This window comes from Malurus melanocephalus, unplaced genomic scaffold, assembly GCF_030028575.1.
Source record: "Malurus melanocephalus ecotype Western Australia unplaced genomic scaffold, MMel_1.1 scaffold_321, whole genome shotgun sequence".
Lineage (NCBI taxonomy): Eukaryota > Metazoa > Chordata > Aves > Passeriformes > Maluridae > Malurus > Malurus melanocephalus.
The window spans coordinates 338,274-359,245 of record NW_026623553.1 but is presented as its reverse complement, the minus strand read 5'-3'; the positions used below and the strand labels follow the sequence as shown (position 1 = coordinate 359,245).

The following is a 20,972-nucleotide window of genomic DNA, read 5'->3' as shown; positions in this document are numbered from 1 at the left end:
AACACACAGCTCAGCACTGAGCCTGCACGGGGCTAGAGCCAGGAGGTGATCCCCAGGCCACCTTAGCCACCCAGTCCTTTTCACAGTTCCTCTTCAGAGCGCCATGCTCGTCTGAGACAACCCCTGCTGCTCTTCTCCAGCCCCGCTGCTTGCAGCAGCTCTCCTGCCACAGGGTGAGGGCACAGACAGGGCTATAAAATTCACAGCAGACATCAACCCCGGGTGGCTACAATACAGAGCCCAGGCTGATTTCTGGTGGCAAAGGGAAGCATCCATATCACTCTGGCAGGAATGGKATGGGAAGCACCTCACCTCATCCCAGTGACCCCTAAGCTCCCAACCTGCAGAGTCCCACAGAGGTCTAAAACCTACAGAGTCATAAAATCAGCCGTGGACACCGCTGAGTGTGAGTATCCCCCAGGCTGGAGAGTTCTCCTGTGAGTCTGGCGGCCAGCAGAGGACTCAGGGACCAAGGGACAACTGCACACGAGCAGCACTGCCTCAAGCACTTGAGAATAGGATGGCACTTGTACCTTTTGTCTCACACTGCTGTCCCTGCGTCACCCAGGTGCTGGCAGCACCTGCCACAGGTGCGAGAGAACAAAGCTCAGTGCCTTGCACGCTGTCAGACACACAGTGCCACCTGCTAGCCCAGGGACTGCCAGAGCTAGCCTTGCTGCCAGGGGCTTCCAGGGCACATCAGCCTCCCAGAMAAGCCTGGCTGTCCACCATGCCCAGGCTGCTGTACTTGCCCTAAGTTATCTCAGGTTAACTCTGCCAAAAGTGCTGCAGTTGAATCTCCAACTTGCAAGTGGGACACCCCCAAAGGGAGCAGAACCAGCACCCAGCACTCTCAAGATCCCAAAAGCTTCCCCTTAATTTTAGTGACTCTGTGGGCAGGCACTGGCTCTAATCACAGCTTTCTGAATTTGTAAGAGGGAAAAACTGTGTGAGAAGCCCAGACAGAAAAAAAGAGCAAAAAGTTACAAACAAGGAAAAAATGTGCGAGAAGCCCAAAGAGAAACAGGAGCGGAAAGCCACAGKCAGCCATGAGAGCAGCTGCAGCTTCTTAAACTGATGAGTTACACACGGAGCAGAGTAACTCGAACCAAGGAGCCTTGAAAACAACACACACAAACCGGGACTGAGCCGACCGTAGGGTGGCTTTGCACTCACCCGAACTGCTCGTCTGCCTCGTCAGCGCTCAGAGCTTCTGAGGATCCCAGGACACTGTGCCACCGCTCCTTGCTGAGAGCCCCTCTCGGTATCTCCAATCTGGGGGAGCCCCTGTGGCCCAGATCGGGGCTGCTCCGGCCGGGTGTGTCCCCGTCCTGCGGCTGCAGCGGCGGCCGCTCCCGCCCCGCGGCCAGCTCAGCGTCCACCCCGTTGGCCAGCACTGCCCCGGCCGCACGGCCGCTCTCGCTGGCAGCGCCTGCCCCTTGTCCCTGCTCACTGAGCCTCTCGCCTGGCTCTGTCACCGCGTCCAGATGTTCGTCCCGCTGGTCCCCGCGCTCCCCCTCCGCCCGGGAGGGCTGAGCATCGTGCCGGGGGCTGGCTCTCCCGCTGGCAGGCTCCGCAGGCTGGCTCGGCTGCTCGTCCCCATCGCTGCRGGCCGGCGGGGACGGCTGCGAGCCCGGGGAATGCGGCTCACATTCATCTGCGGCGGACCATGGCAAGGGGCTGGTCTCGCTCATATTCCGTTCGTGGTCCCAGCGCTTACGGGATCCTCCCCGCGCTCAGCTCAGGCTCGGTACTACCTACAAGGGGAAAGAAACCACACCGTGGGCATCGGGAAGGGCTGTCAGAAAGGCAGGTTGGAGCCCCCACCCCAACCCCACATCCTCAGTGTAAACCCAAGAAAGGACCATTCTGGTGTTTGGTGCTTTTGAAGGCCCAGTACTTCTTGCTCAGCACAGTTTGATCCAGAGAGGAAAAGCTGCTGTGGTGGTGCTGAGCCATTGGGGCCCAGGCACCCCCCTTTCCTGCTGTTCCCATAACCCCAGACAGCCTCAGAACAGGGGACCTGCACCATGCAGGCTGTTACCGTTCAGGGCTGGGGACAGGAACGTGGCATGGCTGCATTTCCCAGACCAGCTACCGRGGTGCTATTCCTGGTATTTCCCACCCTTCAGAAATAGAGAAATAGGTGAAACAGGCAATAAGTATGATTCATTCTTTTCTAACCCTTCTAAGCAGCTGTGCTGTGCCAACCTGTGTGACTCTCCCTGCTGACTGAGCAATTCTGCAGAGCATCTTGCCTGCCAGAGTACCACTTCTCTTTTCCCAACACACAAGTACTGCTGAAGGGTGTCACAAGCTGCCAGCTAAAACTCTGGCAAAAGTGTCCTGACAGAATATACCTTGGGATGCTCTCTCTGTAGGGCAAGGGAAGGACACCATTTTGCACCGAGACAAATAGCTTTTTAATAAAAAGGCATTTTATTGGCAAATAGGCCCATTGATGCAAAGCTTGCAAGTCTTACACGCATCATCCTCAGCCCCACAGCACTGTGCAAGCTTTACTCCATCATACCCTCCCCCCAGYTGCAGTCAAGCACCACCAGAAATGATCTCTTCTGGAAGCAGGAGTATTCTGCCTGGCACTCAGGCTGAGCCACTGTAACAGCTGATTTTGGTTTTAAGCAGTATGTGTCTTCTCAGATATTTTTAAAACATTATCTGTCTTCATGGGGTTGTTCAGCCTGGRGGAGAGAAAGCTCCAGGGAGACCTCAGAGCCCATTCCACCACCTAAAGGGACTCCAAAAGAGCTGGAGAGGGAYTTTGATAAGGGCATGAAGTGACAGGACAAGGGCAAATGGCTTCCTRTTGACAGAGGGCAGAGTTACATTAGAGATGGGGAAGAAATTCTTCCCTGGGAGGGTGGGGAGGCCCTGGCACAGGTTGCCCAGAGAAGCTGTGGCTGCCCCATCCCTGGAAGTGTCCCAGGCCTGGTTGAATGAGGCTTGGACAACCTGGGATAGTGGAAGGTGTCCCTGCCTGTGGTAGGGGGTTGGGGGTGGGTAACCTCTGTGGTCACTTTTCCTGYCAAGGGAAAGGTGGGATTCAGGCCCAAACACCCCTCAGTGGCCTGGGTAGGGGCAGATCCACACAAGCGCAAGCTCAGCTGCTGCTGAGCAGGACAGATCTATGTGGAACTCCATTTCCAGGCTAACTTTACTCCAGTCCCACAGCCCAGGCAATCCTGACYTCGGATCTAGCCCACTCTCCATGCGCTGCTCCCCACAGCTGGGAGGTGAGATGGGCAGGGAAGCTCACAGACCCACATGGCATGGGTTTGGGGTGCAGCACTCCTCGAGGGCTGTATATGCCACTGTCGTGAGATGGGGCAGGTCCCTCCTGGAGGCAGTGCTGGCAGTTTTACCTCTTCTCCACGTGCATCCGTGTGCATCCCTCGCTGTCACAGCGCACGCAGCATCACCGCACCTATCGCACCAGGGGGAGCCGGGCRCTCCCGATCCCTGCACGGCCCCTGYYRGGAACAAGGGATCAGAGAAGGTGAGACCCCGGCCAGAGAGGGGAATCCTGCTGATCTCCTGCCACCCTGCTGCTGCCCCACATCAGGCTGTTTCCCAGACCCATCCTGKGGCTCATTCTTAGCAGAGCACCGCAAGTGTTTTTCCCTCAGCTTGCACTGCTTCTCTGGGGTTTTCAGGCATGGCAGTGCAAGATTATTCCTTACATAGGGCTTCTGACATCTTTCCTTAAGAAGCCCCCTGACCAGTAGAGTGGAACAAAGGGACTCACTCTGTGGTTGCGGGTTTCAGGAGAAACTTGACGATGAGCCCACAGAATATTCACTTTCACCCACCAGATCCACAGAGTGAGACACCTGAGTTAAGGACAGATCTCCCCAACAATCCTCCTCAGCCCCACCAACAAACATGAGCCAGGTTAAAAGTCTTTGAGCTAATTGCAAGCAAATCTGAGCTGTCGAAGTGATTGATGGAGCAACATTTCTCTTGCAGTGTTTRGTACAAGCAGGGAAGGACAGTGATGACTCTCCCTGAGGTGACCCCCAGCTGGAGGAGCATGTCAGGCCACCTCAGATGGTGTGTCACCTACAGACAGCTGCCTGAGCTCACGGGCCAGACTTCCACAGAGCTGATGGAGATGGAAAGACAGGACACCACTGCCTGTGTGYTGTTAGAGGTGATGGGTGGATCAGGCTCCAGATGTGCCACCTGCTTTCCGATGGCTGGAAAGAGCCCACGGAGCAGCTTGGCAGCAGATGTCTGTGTCGAGTCCCTGACAAGGATCTGCTTACACCCTCTCTTGGGCTTGCCCTTGMAGGCCTTCAGCCTCACTCTCCACCAGCCTAGACTTCCTGGGACACCAGCACATCAGCCTCCTGTAGCCCAAAATCCCACCCGCGGGAGCTGAGCCTTCCCAAGGGAGGTCAAAAAAAGCCCCTGGGACAGTCCTCGGGTTCACACACGTGGGCCAAGTCTCTAGTCTGTTCTCCTGCCATCCCAAATGAAGAGGGAAAAACTGTAAATCTCTCTCCCACCAAATCCAGGAGACAAAATCAGTCCCAGGCACTTCTCATTCTCATGAACTGACAGCAGGGCCAAGCCAATGSAGGAATTTACTTGCAAAACTACCAACACTCTCTTGAGCATAATCCCACATTAACCTCAAAAARGTACTGAAAACCTAACATGGATCAAATTCTGACTTTCTCAAAGTAAAGGTATAATACAGACATGTAAGGCATGCAACGCCAAGCCACTGCTCAAATCTTTGGAAGAATCTTTCCAGCAAAGCTTTGCTGTCCTTTTTCTTAATGTGAGATGAATAATGTGGGGGTTTTGAGTCMACTTTTTTAAAAACAGCCAGAATAGTTTGAGCTGAAATTTCCCACCTCCCTGCCATCCATCCAAAAACTCCAGTAGAAACCACCCAAGCTGAATTCCAGTCCAATAGCTCAAGCTTGGCACAGCTGTATGCAACCAGAAAACAGGAAACTAAAAGCAGTTAGGAGATGGGGCTGAGTAAGAAATGYTGGCAAACCTCAGCAAATTGGGTGTCCCAGCCATCTCTCCTAACTTCAACTGACTTACATTATTTATATTTTAAAAAATTAATTATTATTTTTTTTACATACAAACTACTACAGTTGTTAARCATTATACTACTGTTTCACCCTCTGTGAAGTCTCCCTGGAATGTYTGTGGTCTGGAAGGAGTGCTGAGGAATCAATAGTTAAAGCCTTAGTCATGCTCTTCCTTGGCCTGTGCTCCCTGTGGACAAGAGGCACCAGGGAAGCCCTGGCAGGATGTGTGCACAGACTATTGCTGAGCTGGGAAGACCATCAGCTTCCAGCGTGACAGAAGTGGGAGCTGAGCAGAGCCMGGAGAATTCCAGGCCTCTTGCAGCCTCCTGACCCTTGAGGTTTGTATGACCCCTGCTGGATCCCTACCCCTTTGCACACACCTGCTTGGGGGCTGCTGTGTGCACCCAAAGTCTGCAGACAAACTGAGGGTGCAGCAACCTGTGACAAACTCCCAACGAGTCACCAGCTACTTGGTTTTTGCTTGCAGTGACAGTCACTTGGAGCACATACAGGTTATGGGGGGCTGAGGCTTCCCAGAATCTCCAGAGGAACTGGGAGGGTGGATTGTAATGGTCTGTGGCTCAGATCCCAGCTCTTCATGGTGATGCCTCGTACCAAAGTCATGCATCCAGCTCCTGCCATACTCCCAGCTCATCCCACATCAGCTGCAGAGGGTCTCTCCCACCCTGCAGCTCCTCTGTGACCGTGACCTGCTGCCTCCCCACCTGTGTGGGGTAGGTATATGGGAAAAGGGAAGAGCAGACAGGCTGTAATGCCACAGCTTGGAAAACCTGGAAGACAAACAACGGTGGAACAGCTGCTTGCAACTGTCCACATCTGCCTCTTGCAAACAGCTGAAAGGTCACCAGCTCTGGACAAAGCCCAAACCCAGACTCTCAACATTGTTCTGTTTGCTCTGGAGAGCATCAAAGTGCAGCTCAGCCTCTGAAGCTGCCACAGCTTCAACCAGGCTGTGGGGAGAGGACACAYTGCAGCACTGGGGCAAGGGACAGGGGCAGTGTTCAGAGGTCCCTGTCTGGTCCCTCTGGGGCTCCTCTGACTTTCCCAAAGCTGTACAGACTGGCTGCCTTGGTCTGCAGGCTGACATTCCCCAAATCCCTGCTCGTTTCCGCTTTGCAAAGTGCTCTCTGAAGGAGGTAAGGGCTGAAAGGTGATATTCCCAACAGTGGATTCCCAACAAGTCTTGCCCCTTCTGCAGCTCAGGCACCCTCTCAAGTGACAGTTCTTCCCTAGTCCCTGGGAATAGAGTGAGCATCCCTTGCTTGTCCAGTGTTCCCAGCCTCCCCAAACATAACCAGGGTTAGCATTCAAAAAAGGGTCTGGCAAGAAAAGGGGATSACCTGGAACATAGCCCAGCCAGGACTGGTCACAACTGTGGTSAGTGTGGTGGCTACTGTGGTGAGTTGTTAGGCAGGAGCTCCATGATTTGGAGCAGACCAGCTCTGTAAGGCCTGAGCCAATGCAGCACCTTGCTAGAAAGAGGACATTACTGCTGCAGGAATGGCTAAGGCAAGCCAAGGCATCCATCATCCATGGTTAACCATGGCCTTTCCATCTCCTTCCTAGAGCTGGGGCTTGGTGGGAGAGATGAGGGCAGCGAAAGGACTGAGGGCCCCATCCCTGTGACCATCTCATGCTGCTCTCTCTTGCAGGCCAGACCCAGCAGTTCAACTGCTATTACCTTCATTTATCAGAAGCTCACCATCGCGAGTTTCCAATGCCACATGATACCAATGCTCCAGCCCTGCTCTGCCCCGGGTCCTGCACAGGTCCTGGACCAGAAGGAGACAGGGCAGGGCTGCTTGGGAGGGAAGGAGAGCAGAAATACCCCATCATCTACTTTGGGATGATGCTGGTTTTGCAGCGGGACCAGTGAAGCCGGGCTGGCATCCACTGCAGGGAAGCACTAGCCCCAAAGAGGCCGGGAAGAGATGCAGCAGAGTTTGCCCTGATTGTGTGAGGGGTTGGAAACCACACAGCAGSTCTTTCAGGGACTGGCTCTGGAAGTCTCCCAGCTTTTGTTGAAGCTGAATGGCTGGTGGGAAATGATTTATTTTTAATTTTCTTCCCTGCGTTAGGAACTGGAAAGGCTCCCACTTCAGTTTTGTGTAACCACTTGGCTGCTGGGACACAGAAAGGCTTGGGGAAGAATCCTGCTGCTTAGTCAAGCATGAGCTTTTCCTCAAGTTCATGCTGAGCTGGGCTGCTTCCTGCAGCAGCCTTGCTTTTCCTTGCTGCTCTGCATCCCATTCCCTCTGGCTTAGTGAAGAGGGAATCATGGAATGGTTTGGGTTGGAAGAGATCTTGAAGTTCTCAGGCTAGAATGCCTATAGTGACATCCTTGGCTGTGCTGGACCATGTGCTCCAGGTTCCTGTCCCCTCTGAGCAGGAATTCAATGTGCCCAGCAGCCATTTGATGTACAGGCTGTAGATCCCACCCATAGCGTGGCTGCAGGACAGGAATGGATGTGCTTTTATGACCCAGCTTACCAATGAATTTACAAAAGGCAGGTGTCACACATGACCCTGCACATGAGCACGGTCGGGGCTCTTTGAGGAGACAATCCTGCAGAGACATGGAGAGATCACAGCCATGGTTCTTCTTTTTGAAGTGCATTTCCTCTTTCTTATGTCTCTGTTTTGACCTCTGCTCTTTCAACATGGCTGAAAATATAAACCTTCTACCACTCTCATYGTGAAAATCCTCATTTATTTCTGCCATAGGCTTGTTTTTTAATATGATTCTGMAGACCTCAACCATATCATTCTCARCCTTTCCTCTCCAGATTGTAGACCMTGCCTTCTTAYCCTGTTCTCACAAGACAGCTTCTCCACCCAACTGGGTATTCAGGCTGCTTTTCTCTGGATTTTCTCTAATTCTTTTACTTCTATCACTCTGTTACAGTCCGAAGGCAGGGAAAGCAGCACTGCACAGTRAACTCAAGATGTGGGCCCACCAAAGATTTATCCAGCATCAAACTGTTCTGTCCATCCCCCTCYTGCTCTGTCCAGGAGTTCCTCCCCRATGACACTGAGTTTTAACTCACCTGCAGCATTTCTGCTGCAGCCCAGGCTCTGAGGGGCAGGGCTGGGCTGAGCCCTCAGCCACACACTGACACCAGAGTCACACTTYGCAGAACCCCTGGTGGTCATTGCTCATGGGCAATATGCTGTCCCAGTGGTTTCCATCCATCTCTGACAGTGCACACTGCAGGTCCTACATCCTTTCCAATGTGGAAAAGAGGTCGTGGATAAAACATAACCCACAGACTAAAATAAACCAGCTACATGCTAAAAAAAGAGCCTTTGGGTAATCAGAAATCACTGTGCATGGAACATACTTTTCCTTGAAACCAAATCCTACAGCTCCTTATTTTGAATTTTTATTAGAGTCCCCAGAGTAATTAGGACACATTCAGATCCAAACAACTCCTGCTAAACTTCATCTTGGGGAAACAACAGCAATTTTTTGCTTATAGAAAACAATAAAGCTGAGTCTTAAATCCTTAACAGCTTTCCTGTTCGCACTCTTCTGCAGTTATTAAAATGGGGAAAAATAAAAGTATATTTAGTATTTTTTGTAYGTTCATTTCCTTGTATTGACACCTTGGCTGTGCAGCACTTCATGCACTAAGCCTTCCTCCAGCCCTGTGTGTGCACCGTGCAAACCTGACTGGTCCCTTCAAAGGGGAAACAGAGTCCTGATCTCAAGGCTGTGAAAAGGGCTGAAARCCTGGACTGTGTCCAGCTCTGGGCTGCTCAGGACACGAGGGACCTGGAGCTCCTAGAGCAGGTCCAGYRGAGGCTGTGGAGATGGTGAAGGCACTGGAGCATCTCCCTGAGGGAGCTGTGGCTGTTTGCTGCAGGAGCCCAAGGCCATGAGCCTGCAGCTGTAAAGGCAGATATCAGGGACCCCAAAGAATCCCAGCCAGCTCTACCTGGCATGGGAAAAAAGGTGGAGAAAAGGGGCAGAGGCATTTTGTGCCCCACCACCCCATCTTTAGGCAGCTCCCAGAGCTCAGAGCAGAGCTTGAGAGAAGGATGCCTGGTCTGGATAAGAGGTGAGTCCCCATGGCTCCAGCCTTGACTTAGTGCACAACAAACAGCTTGTAATCAGTCCATGTTGGGTTGAGTTCAGCTCAAGCTAGGAGTTTCAGGRGTTTTAGGCTCAGCTCAGAGCTGTCTCCATCCTCACCTGTGCCCRTCTGCTCTGGTGAAGGTGCTCACCTTCTCCAGAGGGGGAGTTAATATTCTGATTGTCTGCAGGGATTGGTTTTTTTCCTTTCCTTTTCCCCAGGCTGTTTCTGGGGCCTTTCCACTCAGTCCTGTGCAGCATCGTAACTGAATTAATCAAAACCCAGCCTTCCCCACAGCCAGGGTTACCTTCCATAAAAATCCACAAGAGTTGCAACTGCATCTCATAACCCATAAATGGAAACAGCTTCTTCCTCTCTTTTTCCYTCCCTTTGCTTGATACTCCTTCCCCACATTCTCCCAGTACCCAAAATAATAAAACAGGGCTGGCAGCTGACTCAGAGCCCAGAAAAGGAAATCCTGCCATGCTGTCTGTCTACACTAAACCCATGCAACGCCTCGCTGCAGGATCTCAGGAGGTAGCAGGCGAGCCCCTTACTTGTCCCTGGGAGAAATATCCAGAGGGATGGAGACCAGTATTGCAGGATGAAATGGAGTTTAGGAAAGGAGGGAAACTCCCTTTATGCTCCAACACACTCATAAACCTCAGGAGTGAGGCCTAGTAAGATGCCAGACTTTTATGGGGATGCTCTGACCACAGAAGTCGCTAGACAAGCTGTTTGCAGACAGATGGCCTCCAGCCCAAGGGACGTCCAGATGCCCAGAATGTGCAGAGATGGCTGGGCACTAGCTTTGGGCTCCTTGGGAGCTCAGTGTGACCCAGAGAACAGGGAGAAAAGTCTTCCTGAACATTTTCCAAAACTGTCAGGAGAGTGGGAAGACAGCAAACAGACTTTTGTGGGTTCTGACATCAGAGACAGCTGGTTTGGGCCAGCTGATGGTGTCCAAAGCTGACATGCAGCAAACTGCAACACCAGATAACTCCTCACTTGTCAGGGAGAGTGTGACATATCCCATTCTCTCCACACAGCACTCCTTYATCCACAGGGAACCACCAGGAACAACCTGATGGCATCAGTGTCAGAGACAGCCACTCTGGAAGCTGGAGGAGAGGATACTCCTTTGAGAAACAGCAGCAAGCATTGTGGGTGTCATAACATACATCTACAGACATCTCAAAAGGTCTGCCTTTTCACCCTGGACCATCTCCAAGTGAAAAAGAATAACTTCAGTCTCTGTCAGGAGGGTGACCAGGCKCCCTTGGCAGAGAGGAATGCTCCTTGCTTTGCCCAGCAGAGACTCAGCCCTGCTCTCCAAAGGGCTCTCCYTGCCCATCAATTTTGCCTGTTTTCTGCTTGCCAACACAGCTCTGCACTCTCCAGGCCCCAGCAGCACTCCATGATGGTCCCCACATCCTTGAGACTTGAGACCAACAACTGGTTCAAGACCTTTGGATGCCCCTGAGTGCCACCTTGTCAGCCTTGCMATTCCAGCTGGCCTCCAAACCAGGAGCATTGCTACAAGGCACCCATGGATAGGTAGCAGAGACCTTGGCCACTGAAGATGTTCAGGCAGAGAAAAGTCCATTGAGTCCAGAAAAGGCTGCTGAAGARTCCAGGTAGGGCTAATGACTCCAGCTGATTTCAGCAAGCAAAGCATAACATGGGATCAACCAGTGTCCACTTTGRACCTGAGGCGAGTCATCCATCTGTGAGGGGAACATCTGGGTAACTGTCACACCAGTGGGGACTTTCTATTTTCATCTGGGTGCAGGAAAGGAAGAACAGCTTCCCTCACCCAAATCAGACTGAGATGCACTTGTTTGCCTTGAAAACACAGACTCAGCCAAGATTTGCTGACAGCCAACAGGGCTGAAACTTCCCCGTCTGAAATCAGAGGGTGTCAGGGCACGAAACATGGCAATTCCACTAAAGTCAGCAGCTCCACTTGGGCATAAAGCTGTCTGCCCAGAGGACCTGCAAGGAACAGCCTGAGAACATGAGATCTAATATGAAGGGACTTTAATAYGTCATCAGGACCAAATCAAGACATTTGAGAGGCAAAGAGGAGAGAGGAAGCCACTACAGGGGAGCAGACAGGACAATGCTGTAGAATCACCTCCTCTCAATGGAGAGATTCAGACTAGGATGTGAACCTCATCCTTTTTCCCAGTGAATACTTGGCCTATAAGCTCACTTCCCAGGCTATTTTTAATGTGGTTTAGCCAAAAATTTCCACTTTGCCTTTCAAAACTGCAGAAAATCTTCCTACAAAAGAAGTGTGGACTAAGTAAATCTTCCTCTTCCAAAGGCAAACAGATGATCACTGACCTTCTGAAAGCTGTCTGTCAGCTGTAGAAAACCAAGGAAGTACCAAAAGCTCATCATTCTTCCCTGCTGGAAGAGTTACACTCATTCTCTTCTCTGGAAAGGGTGTCTGTTTTGCAGGTAGCACAACCACTCTCTCCTTTCTCCAGCATCYTTCACTAAAGGAAAAAAGGCCTGGGGCACACCTACATTTTTTCCATCACTACCTATGTAGTGATGTGCTGTCTKCTCAGTCTCCCAGTCTGCAGTCAGCAGGGTGCAGAAATGGCAGAAGATATAATTGCATATTTATTACCAGAACTTACAGAGCAGGAGGGAACTACTGAAGGAAAAGCAGGATTTCGCTGCTCCATTAGGATGTGTTGAGTTATCATTATCCTTAACATGGCATAGGAAATGCTGCTCAGAACTCAGATATACCAGAACTTGCTTGAATACATGAAAAAGCACTTTGAGTGAGAGTCAGCTCACCCAAATGTAGACATCTCCAGCTGAGCTCAGCCCCCAGGGYTCAGAGTCAGCAGAAAGGCTCTGTCTGATCTGCATTAGGAGTTTGTTTTACAGGCACAAGAATTCACTCTGCTGCTCTCTGTCCCCCACTCTGGGACAGCAGCCCCAGCTCTGAGGCTTCTGCTGCAAACACCCACATTAAGAACATGGGGTTCCTGCCCAGCCCTGACAACCCTGTTTGGCCTGCAAATACTTCCACAGGAACATCTTACTCTGACATGGCCAGATCTGGCCTCCCTGAGCAYGAATGGCTCTGAGCAGCCTGAAATGTAGAAGCTGACTTGTTTTGAAAACAGAGCAAGTTGCCCAGAAAGTGTAACTGAAACCCTGGTGGAGCCATTTTGCAGTTCCTGTGCAGAGGCTGGATCTGCCCTTAATGGATGTGCTGGATAACCAGGGTGAGAGATGTGGGATTTCCCTGATGAGGGACTCTAACAGGCACGCTCCTAAACTGATGTAAAGGTGCTTTATACAGACAAGGATGCTGCTTCTCCTCAGGGGAATTATAAAAAGAGCAAAAGCACATCAGGATGATGTAATCACAGCAGGACAGTTTTAATGACACCTGCTCTGGGACCAAGGGGCTCTCCCAACCTCCAAGATGCCCTGCACTAGATCTTGTGGCACAGGTACAGCAGAGCTGCCACACCAGGCTGCAATAAGGCCATTTTGCCTCTTAGCAGACTTTTTTAGGTGTTCTCAGGGCTTTTGTCCAGCTCCTTAGACATCATTACATTTGAGCATTAGACAATGACTGTGGAAACTGATGAATTACATGCTGGGCTGAGGCTTCACTGATGCACAGAGAGGCCAGAGGGGCCTGCCASAAATAAGTGTGCTGTAAAGATGAAATAGGTTCAGGAGATGAGTGCTGCTCAGCCTGGCTCAGACGGTGACCCAATGACATAGTGGCACACGAGGAGTGGCAGCCGGGYTTGCTGCAGGGAACACAGCCCGAAACAAGTGTGCAAACTGCAGTCGTGTGTCTGACACAACCAATCTCTGCTGGTTACAGTGTGCAGAATTAAAGAGACAGTGTCCCCAAGGTGCACTCCTTGCAGTTTGCTGTTATCTGGAGAGCAGTGGATCCCCTGCCCTTTTTCATTCAGAAAACATCCAGGTCATAAAAACATGTTTCAAAAAACATCCAGGCTTCTGGGACAGGATCGTTCCCCACGGCTGCCAGGAGCTGCTGGAATTTTGTGGCCACTTTTCTGCTCCCCTGCTCCAATGACAGTGATAGTAACACATCTGCATTTCAGGTGTTGCTATCAAGCTGGGATCTCGCTGTGATCCTGAACATCCAAACCTCCTGCCTTTCACCTGGGCTCGTTACTCTGCTCCTGCTCCCCAGGCAGCTCTGGGCCAACATTCCCACCAGGCATTTTGGAGTCACCTCCTCTTGGACTCATCCCAGCTCTCACAGCRGGAGCACACAGGAAATCCTGAAGCCACCTCTGCACACTGAAYTCTCCCCATTCTTGTACACAAAAATGAAAAGACTGTGGAGGAAGCCTGTAGTGGTGAAAGGAGGTAGGTCCAAAAGTCTGGGATAAAAATCTCTTGGACTTTCCAGACATCTCCTGGTTTGGGGTGAGGGATAATGCCCTCCCTGGTGTCCTATGGCTCCCACAGAGGCAGGTCCCAGCTGTGCATGCACCAAACACCYTTCCACCATGCTTAGGTGCTGTGCTTGAAGGATCATCCACAGGAGAGGCACCTTCCCAAGCAGGAGGGGYACAGGACGGGCTCCCAGTGCCATCTGTCCCACCAGCCCCTAGGAAGGAGCCAGCAAAGGAAACTGCCTCAGCTGCTGCAGKAAATTAATTCTCTCTGCTTCTGGGAGGAAAAACAACCCTGTGATTATCTGCTGCCTCAGTTTCCACACCAGTGCATGGAGAAAGCTGCCTCCTGGGTTCTAGGGAAGAGAGAGGGCTTTTGATAATGAGAGAACACCAAGAGACCTGGATAAACTGCYTTGAAAGGACACAGGATGCCCTTTTCTGGAAAGGCAAGTTAACACTCCCAACTGCAGGCAGTCAGCTCCTGCTTCCACRCTCAGGACTCTGGTGAGGAGTGGCTTGAATAGCTGCCCCTGCCTGGTGCAGCTAACTTAGGAGGCAAAACCTAAATACTCATTAAGGCAGCACTTGGCAGAAACCCCATCCTCAATTACAAAAATCAATTCATTTTTTTTTATGAGTCTGAAGCCTTTGGGGCYTTATAATCTAATTAAATAAAGCTTYCTCACTTTCCTCTTGCCTGCTCCCCTAGCTTCTGTTGTACCAGCAAAGACAAATATATATTTTTAATTTAGCAGAATCCCCCTGCATCGTGTATCCCCTTCTGGCCAGAAACCCCTTCTGTTCCCCCTGTGCCTGTGTCCTGCTTGGGCAGCCTGCATCCACAGCCTGCTTGCTTTTGTTCCTAGGAAATGCCCAAAGCYCCAGGGCCCCAGTTCACCTCCATCCACTCCCACAGTCTGGGTACCAGGATCTGTTTGAGGAGCAAAGATGCAGAGCCTGGCCAGGAGCAGAGCCCCACACAAGGCAAGCCTGCCATTGGGAGCAGTGCTTTGTGTCACACAAGGACTCTTCCAAGTCTGCAAGGTCTGTCTTCCATGGAATATCCTGAGTTGGAAAGGATGCACAAGGATCATCGAGTCCAGCTCCTGGCCCTGCACAGGACAGCCCAGCCATCCCAGCCTGTGCCTGAGAGCGTTGTTCAAAGACTCCTTGCAYAGCCAGGACAGCAGTGAGGGGATACTGCTTTAGGACATGCATCAGGGACAGGCCGTGGGTGAACCAGAGAAGGTGCCACAGAATCTCAAAATGGTTTGGGTTGGAAGGGACCTTAAAGATCATCTCATTCCAAACCCCTGYCATGGGCAGSRTCACCTTCCACGAGACCAGGACCATCCTCTCCTCCTGTGTCCAGCATTAGCCAACAGCAAATGGGCACACACAGAGAGGGCAGAGATCTCTGCGAGTGTGCCCAGATCCTGCTGTGGAAGAGGACACAGTCAGCAGTTCCTGCTCTGAATACAGCAGCACCTGGATGTTTCTCTGAGCTGGCCTCAGACCACCCAGTTCTGGATCAGGTACYGGAGAAAGGCTGGAAGGTACCACAGGGAACTCCCTCTCCACCTCCATGAGGTTTTTGCCCAGAAYCGTGTGAAATTTTTTGGAAAAACTGTTCACTTGCTGAAAATTGCAATTATAGGTCAGCTAAACCTTACCTAGAGTTGTGATGCACTTGTGCTGAAACCACTGAAGAGCTAGATTAAAAAAAAAAATAGAATTGCAAAAACTGAGCCTTATGCCTTGACTTTGGAGCCTGTAAGCAAATACAGAAAACAAAAAATGCAATCCTTCAATTTAGTTTGGTATTACAACATTTCCCTACTATTTTAGAATTTTTAAAATATTTAAAAGAAAAAGATATTTGGGTCAAATTTGTTTTTCCATATCAAGAAAATAATAGAGAGACAACTGCACATGGGGGAGGAGAAGCTAAGGAGGCAGCCGAGTTCACATAATTTTCCCTGGGCTTTTCAGTACAGTTGGTGAACCATAAGTGCATCAGTCACTGGGGTCTGATGTCAGTTTTCCTGCTTGATGCTGATCAGGAGAGTTCAGAGGCACCTGCTCTAACCCCCAGAAAGGGAGCATCACTGGGATTTGCTCTCCTGGGTTCTGTATTTTGAGGGGGGATTCAGTTCTTCATCCCAGAGCCACAGAAAGGCCACAAGGACATGAGGAGCTCAGCTGTATCGCCTGGAGGGGAGACAAGGATGGGCAGTGACCGCACAAGACACCAAATCCAGCTGTGAGTCCCCCAGCCCAGAAAACAGTTCATCCAGAAGATTTCAGAGTGGCCCTGTCCCCAGCATGGCCCCTGCCAGGGGGGACAACACAGGAAAAGCTTCTGGAGAGACTGGGGCCTCTGCGGTGTGGAGGTGTTGGAGCTGGAGAGCAGGAGACACAAAACCAGTGTACAAAGGTTTTGCCAGAGTGGGGTTTTGGGAGATTATCCTCAGAACCAGCTCATGTCCCATGCTGTAGAGGAAGGCAGAAAATCCTGGGATGAATCCTGGGTTCATCCTGCTTGAAAGGAAGCACTGCCCTTTCCCTGCTCCTGATGTGGTGTCTCACAGCAGCCAGCAATGTCRGGACATCCCATCAACACCACCTTTGCTGGGAGCCATCCAGGACATCTCRGGGAAGAGGGGGACATAGCAGGAGATGAGGCAAGGCTGGTGGCACCACAGAGGTGACACTCTGACCAGCTCCCATGGTACCCCTCAGAGAGATGCTGGGAAGATCCCTTCAGGTGTGGGCTCCTCTTTTGGGACCCAGTGTGAGCACAGCTCTTGGCCAGGACATGGGGACATGGGGACACACYGCTCCTTCAAACAATCTGACAGCAGACAGCCTGAGCCACCTGCCAGCCCTGTCTCTTCCACAGCCACCAGCCAGGCCCTTCAAAACCACAGAGCCAAGAAACCATGAAACCATCAGGGGAGGATGTAAGGTGATGAGGAGAAGGAAAAGGAASGAGTGGAGGAAATGTAAGCTGTAGTGGTGAAGAGGTAGATGACAAACCATGTGCCCAGTACCAGGCTGAGGCCCAGAGYCCAGAAAAAGCATGGAGAGCACAAAAAAGAGCTTGAGCTCAGCTGCATCATCTCTGCTGAGGCTGCCTGCAGCTCCTYACCCTCTCTGGCCCTGCCTGGTGCCAGTGTGGGAGCATTGAGTTTAATCCAGTGATGGGAACAGTGTTTGCTCCAAAGGAATCAACAGTGTCCCTGTCTGGGACCTGAGCAGAGCTAGGAGCTGCCTAGGGTCAGGAAGGCCGGGTATGGACTGCAGAAAAGGAGCTCCCTGAGCATCTCAGCCACTCCTGGGGCTCCTGCGGGGACACAAAGTGACAGCAGCGAGGATGAAGGGAGAGGTGGTTACTGTCCAAGTACTTCTCCCCCATGAGCCCAGCTGGCCCGTCACCTCCCCAGGGTCACAGGGAACCAGGGAGGGAGCCAGAGCTGAGCCCATCCCTCTGACACCATAACCACCACAGGGAGTGCCATGAGCCTCCCGTGCAGAACATACCCCTGTACCACTCCTATGACTCCATCCAGCCACCGAGAGCCTGGATGCACTGAGCTTCCCATGAACCCTGCCCCAGCACATCCCTGGGAAAGGCATTTCCCTGCCAAAACGGTGAGGAGGATGCTTCACCCCCAGAAAATCTGGCCAAGAGGTGTGTCCAGCACAAAAACTCTCAGGTAGCAGAGCAAGCAGCAACCATAAGGGATGTGGCCCCTTCCACCAATCCCCCACTCCAAGGATTGCTCACACACAGCCTGCAGGGAAACTTTCCCTCAGCAGGAATCATCTGCCACAGCCAGCACTCTGCTGGCAGTAGCCACAGCGCCATCCCAGCCCAGGGAACATCCTTCTGGCAACTCCACCAACCTGTGCAAGTCAGGCCACACACAGATGCCTGAGTAGAACAGGGAATTCCTTTTCCTTCTGGCAACAAGCACCAGCTCCAGTTTTGGGCAGARCCACAGACACCACATGGGGCAAATTCAGATTTCAAAGGAGACTTTTCACTTCAGTCCCTTTGACATGGTGGCCTGGCAGTGTGCCTCAGGACAGGCACAGAACATACAAACCATGGCATGGGAGCTGCTGGATGGAGGGAACTTCATTGGTGGGAAAACCCATGGAGGAAGGGGACAAAAWGGTGTTGGGTGATGGGATGGAGAGCAGAGAAGTGATGGTACTGCAGGCTGAAGTCYAGAAGAGCAATACAGGGTATTTCAGCAGGGAGATGAGAGGAGAGCAGCACCAGTGGGGAGAGCTGTGATGCTTTATGTGAAGAGCCACATGATGGGCCATGTAAGGAGGGGGCACCCTGGGATCMGAGTAGCAAGTCCACGTCTTGGGCACTTCAGAAACTCGTCTGAAACTGCTTGACTCCCTCTTGCCACCCTCTGTGGAGCTCTCAYGAGTGGCCTCAGCAAACACACCCTCACCCCATGCACCAGGTCTCAATGAACTGGAGTTACTGCTTCCCATCACCACCTCCCCATTGCAGGCTGGACAGGGCCATCCGAGTGCTGGACAGGTCTGGTGGTCACGGGGATGTTCTTCCTGGCAGAGCTTCTGTGTCCCCTGCCCAGTGCTGGCAGTGTCACCTTGGCAAAGTCATTGGACCACACCAAGCCTCAGTTTCCCTGGAGAATAATTCAGCCACATCCTAGGGTGGGCTAAAGAGTGRTAAGGTGCTGAGACAGGAGGGACTTCAGTATTAATGCAGAACTACTTGGCTTCCAACCTCACACATCCAAGCAGATCTCCAGGGAAAATTATCCACTTCAACTCCACTTGTGCCTAACTTTTAGAAGAAATAGCGGCACAAAATGAGGGCCATCCATTTTGTGAATCAGCCATYACTCTGACTTCCCCTCTGGACTCAGCTGCCCACTTTTAGACTTTATCCATTGTTTGCTTGTACTTGTACAGGAAAAATCACATTAAGGAAAATCCTAGTTGAATCACAGACTTTGGAACAGTTGCAATGGACAATTTGACAAGGACATGGGKATTTAACATATTTTTAATGCAAAAATATCTAAAGATAATATGCTTCACTCCTGGCTAAAAACATTATCTTCTGGCATGGGGAAAAATTAAGCCATAATGCCAGCTACTATAATGCAGGCCTGGAACTCCATGCAAATATTATCCTGATCCAAGAGCTACAAATCTCTGTTTATCCTAGTAATTAATTCTGTCTTATGTTTAGTGATACAATTAGAGAAACACTGCCATTCTGATGGGCTTGCTTCCACCAGTGCCTTTTACTATATTTACATGCCCACAATAGGCTTGGTCTCACAGAAAAGGGTGAAATTGCATTTATGGAGACAATGCCACATGCATTCCCAAAGCATTTTAAAGATGTAAAGTTGGGCTCCAAATTGCACATTTATTGTGTGAGCACACAATGAGCTTAGATTAAATATTGACTAAAGCCAGCCTAACACCCAAAATAATGAAGATGAGCACAATAGTGTGATTTACTCCCAGCYGCTAGAGAAACACACATCTGTAACATATAACATGCCCTTCCCACAGATATACCCTTTGTATTCAAGCTAGCCTTAGGCAGGAAAATTTCATTCTCATAAATTATGGATTTTCTTTCCCAACTGCCAACACATMCATATTACCAGTTGCAAAGCAAACAAATATAATAACAACAAAAAAAAAGCCATTCCCCTGACACACTGACAAGCAGGTGACTGGCTCCTTGAATCCTCAAAGTTGAGGCAGTAAAATGGAAGATAAACATGGCTAAAATCAGAGCATCCTTTCCCTTTTGTCCCCCAAGGTGTGGGAGCTGGCAGGGAGGTGTGGGCATGGCAGGTATCCTTTTAGGAAGTACTCCCAGCCCTAGCTGTGTTCAGAAAACTATCTGTCCTTCTCACGCCTTCCTCCTTCCCAGACTTGTGGAAGAAATTCAGGGAGACGCAGATGTTAATAAAACAATTATGATAATAACCCAGCGCTGAGTGGGGGTAACACACCCCCTTCCCAGCAGCTCGACCTCTAAATCCTCTAATACGGCACCGCTTCATTCAAGATTAAAAGAAATTGTAACCCATCACAGACAAAAAGACACAGGAGGCAAGGCAGGATCTCACTCGGCAGCAAAGCCCCACTCCAGTCCAGATGCAGTCATATCACTTCAGCTTCTCTGTACCATCTCCATGACAACCATGTAATTTGGATGCAATAACCACTGCCGAATTGATCTTTAAATGTAGCTTTGCTATAAAACATAATACCGAACATGTCAGGCTCAGAATAAAGAGARGTATCCCCCTACCACTGAGGAGTGTGATTTAAGAGCCCCCCTTTAATTTTCAGCTTCAATAATTGCGTGTGTGAGTGAATTTTAAAGGCAGGAGCAGCAAGCACCGTTCATGTGTGTGTGTGTACAGCACGCTTTGGGGTAACACTGTGAACGAGACACCACACTGAGAGCTGGAAAAATGTGTCAATGTATATCCAGAGAATGGGCATCTTCCCACATGCACGCGCATGCACACACACACACACACACACACGTACCGGGGAGCCTCAGTCTCCAGCAACTGAAGCATACAGCTGATGCATCAAATAATCCTAATAAGAATCAAACCCAGTATAACTAAGCAAAATAGGAGGAGGGGTCGATGTACAGCATGACAATGAGAACCGGGGAGCTTGCATTGGCACTTACCCGAGCAATGAGCTGTTTATTTTTTGGTCCCTTCACAAATGCAGCTCCCTTTTCTCTTCAACAATCCATGCAAAATAATCTGCAGTCCCACCGATGGAGGAGTGGCCCCGTCCCTCCCCCTCCACCACCTTCCTAGACCTCCCTGTTATTGGCTTCCTTCTCCCTTSTCTCCTGCTCTCCCTCGCTTGCTGGCGATGGTTACACCTCCCAGCCTTCCCCCAAGGTGTCAAGAGACTGCTGGGGATCCAGCAGGCAGGGTGGGAGGGACRGGGAGAGGGGGAGGAGGCAGGAGGCATGGTGAATGGACCAGGGAAAGGATGGAATAAAGCTCTTGCTGGCAAAGCCCCCGGCAGAGCCCCTGGCAGCAGCAGACCCGCCGCTGGCTGGCAGGCTCCGCTTGCAGCGCAGGAGCTGCCAGGGATGTCCCCGGAGTGCTGGGGCTTGTCCCCCCACAGGCACCTGCAGAGCGCTGAGGGATTGCTCTGCTTCCTGCCAGAAAACCGGCACCCTGCGAACTGACACTGGCTTGAAGTTTGGGGTTGAAATCCTGCCAAATCCTCTCAGTATTTTTAACAACAGATACACTTCCAAACGCAGGCATGCAGCACTGGAAATGCCTCAAGGACCCACCTTGGTGCAGACCCCAGCA

The 20,972-nt window shown here is 51.2% G+C and overlaps 1 protein-coding gene across 2 annotated transcripts in view; it reads right to left on the bottom strand.

Annotated features, from left to right (window-relative positions):
* PSD2 (pleckstrin and Sec7 domain containing 2) overlaps positions 1 to 20,972 on the bottom strand; it is a 72,419-nt gene that overhangs the window by 32,354 nt on the left and 19,093 nt on the right. For both annotated transcript variants that reach the window (XM_057377687.1, XM_057377688.1), the window contains exons 2-3: positions 3,384 to 3,491; positions 1,177 to 1,757 (exon numbers count right to left, since the gene is read on the bottom strand). In XM_057377687.1, the coding sequence (XP_057233670.1) occupies positions 1,177 to 1,694 (518 nt within the window). In that variant the 5' untranslated portion in view covers positions 1,695 to 1,757; positions 3,384 to 3,491. The remainder of the gene's footprint in view (positions 1 to 1,176; positions 1,758 to 3,383; positions 3,492 to 20,972) is intronic.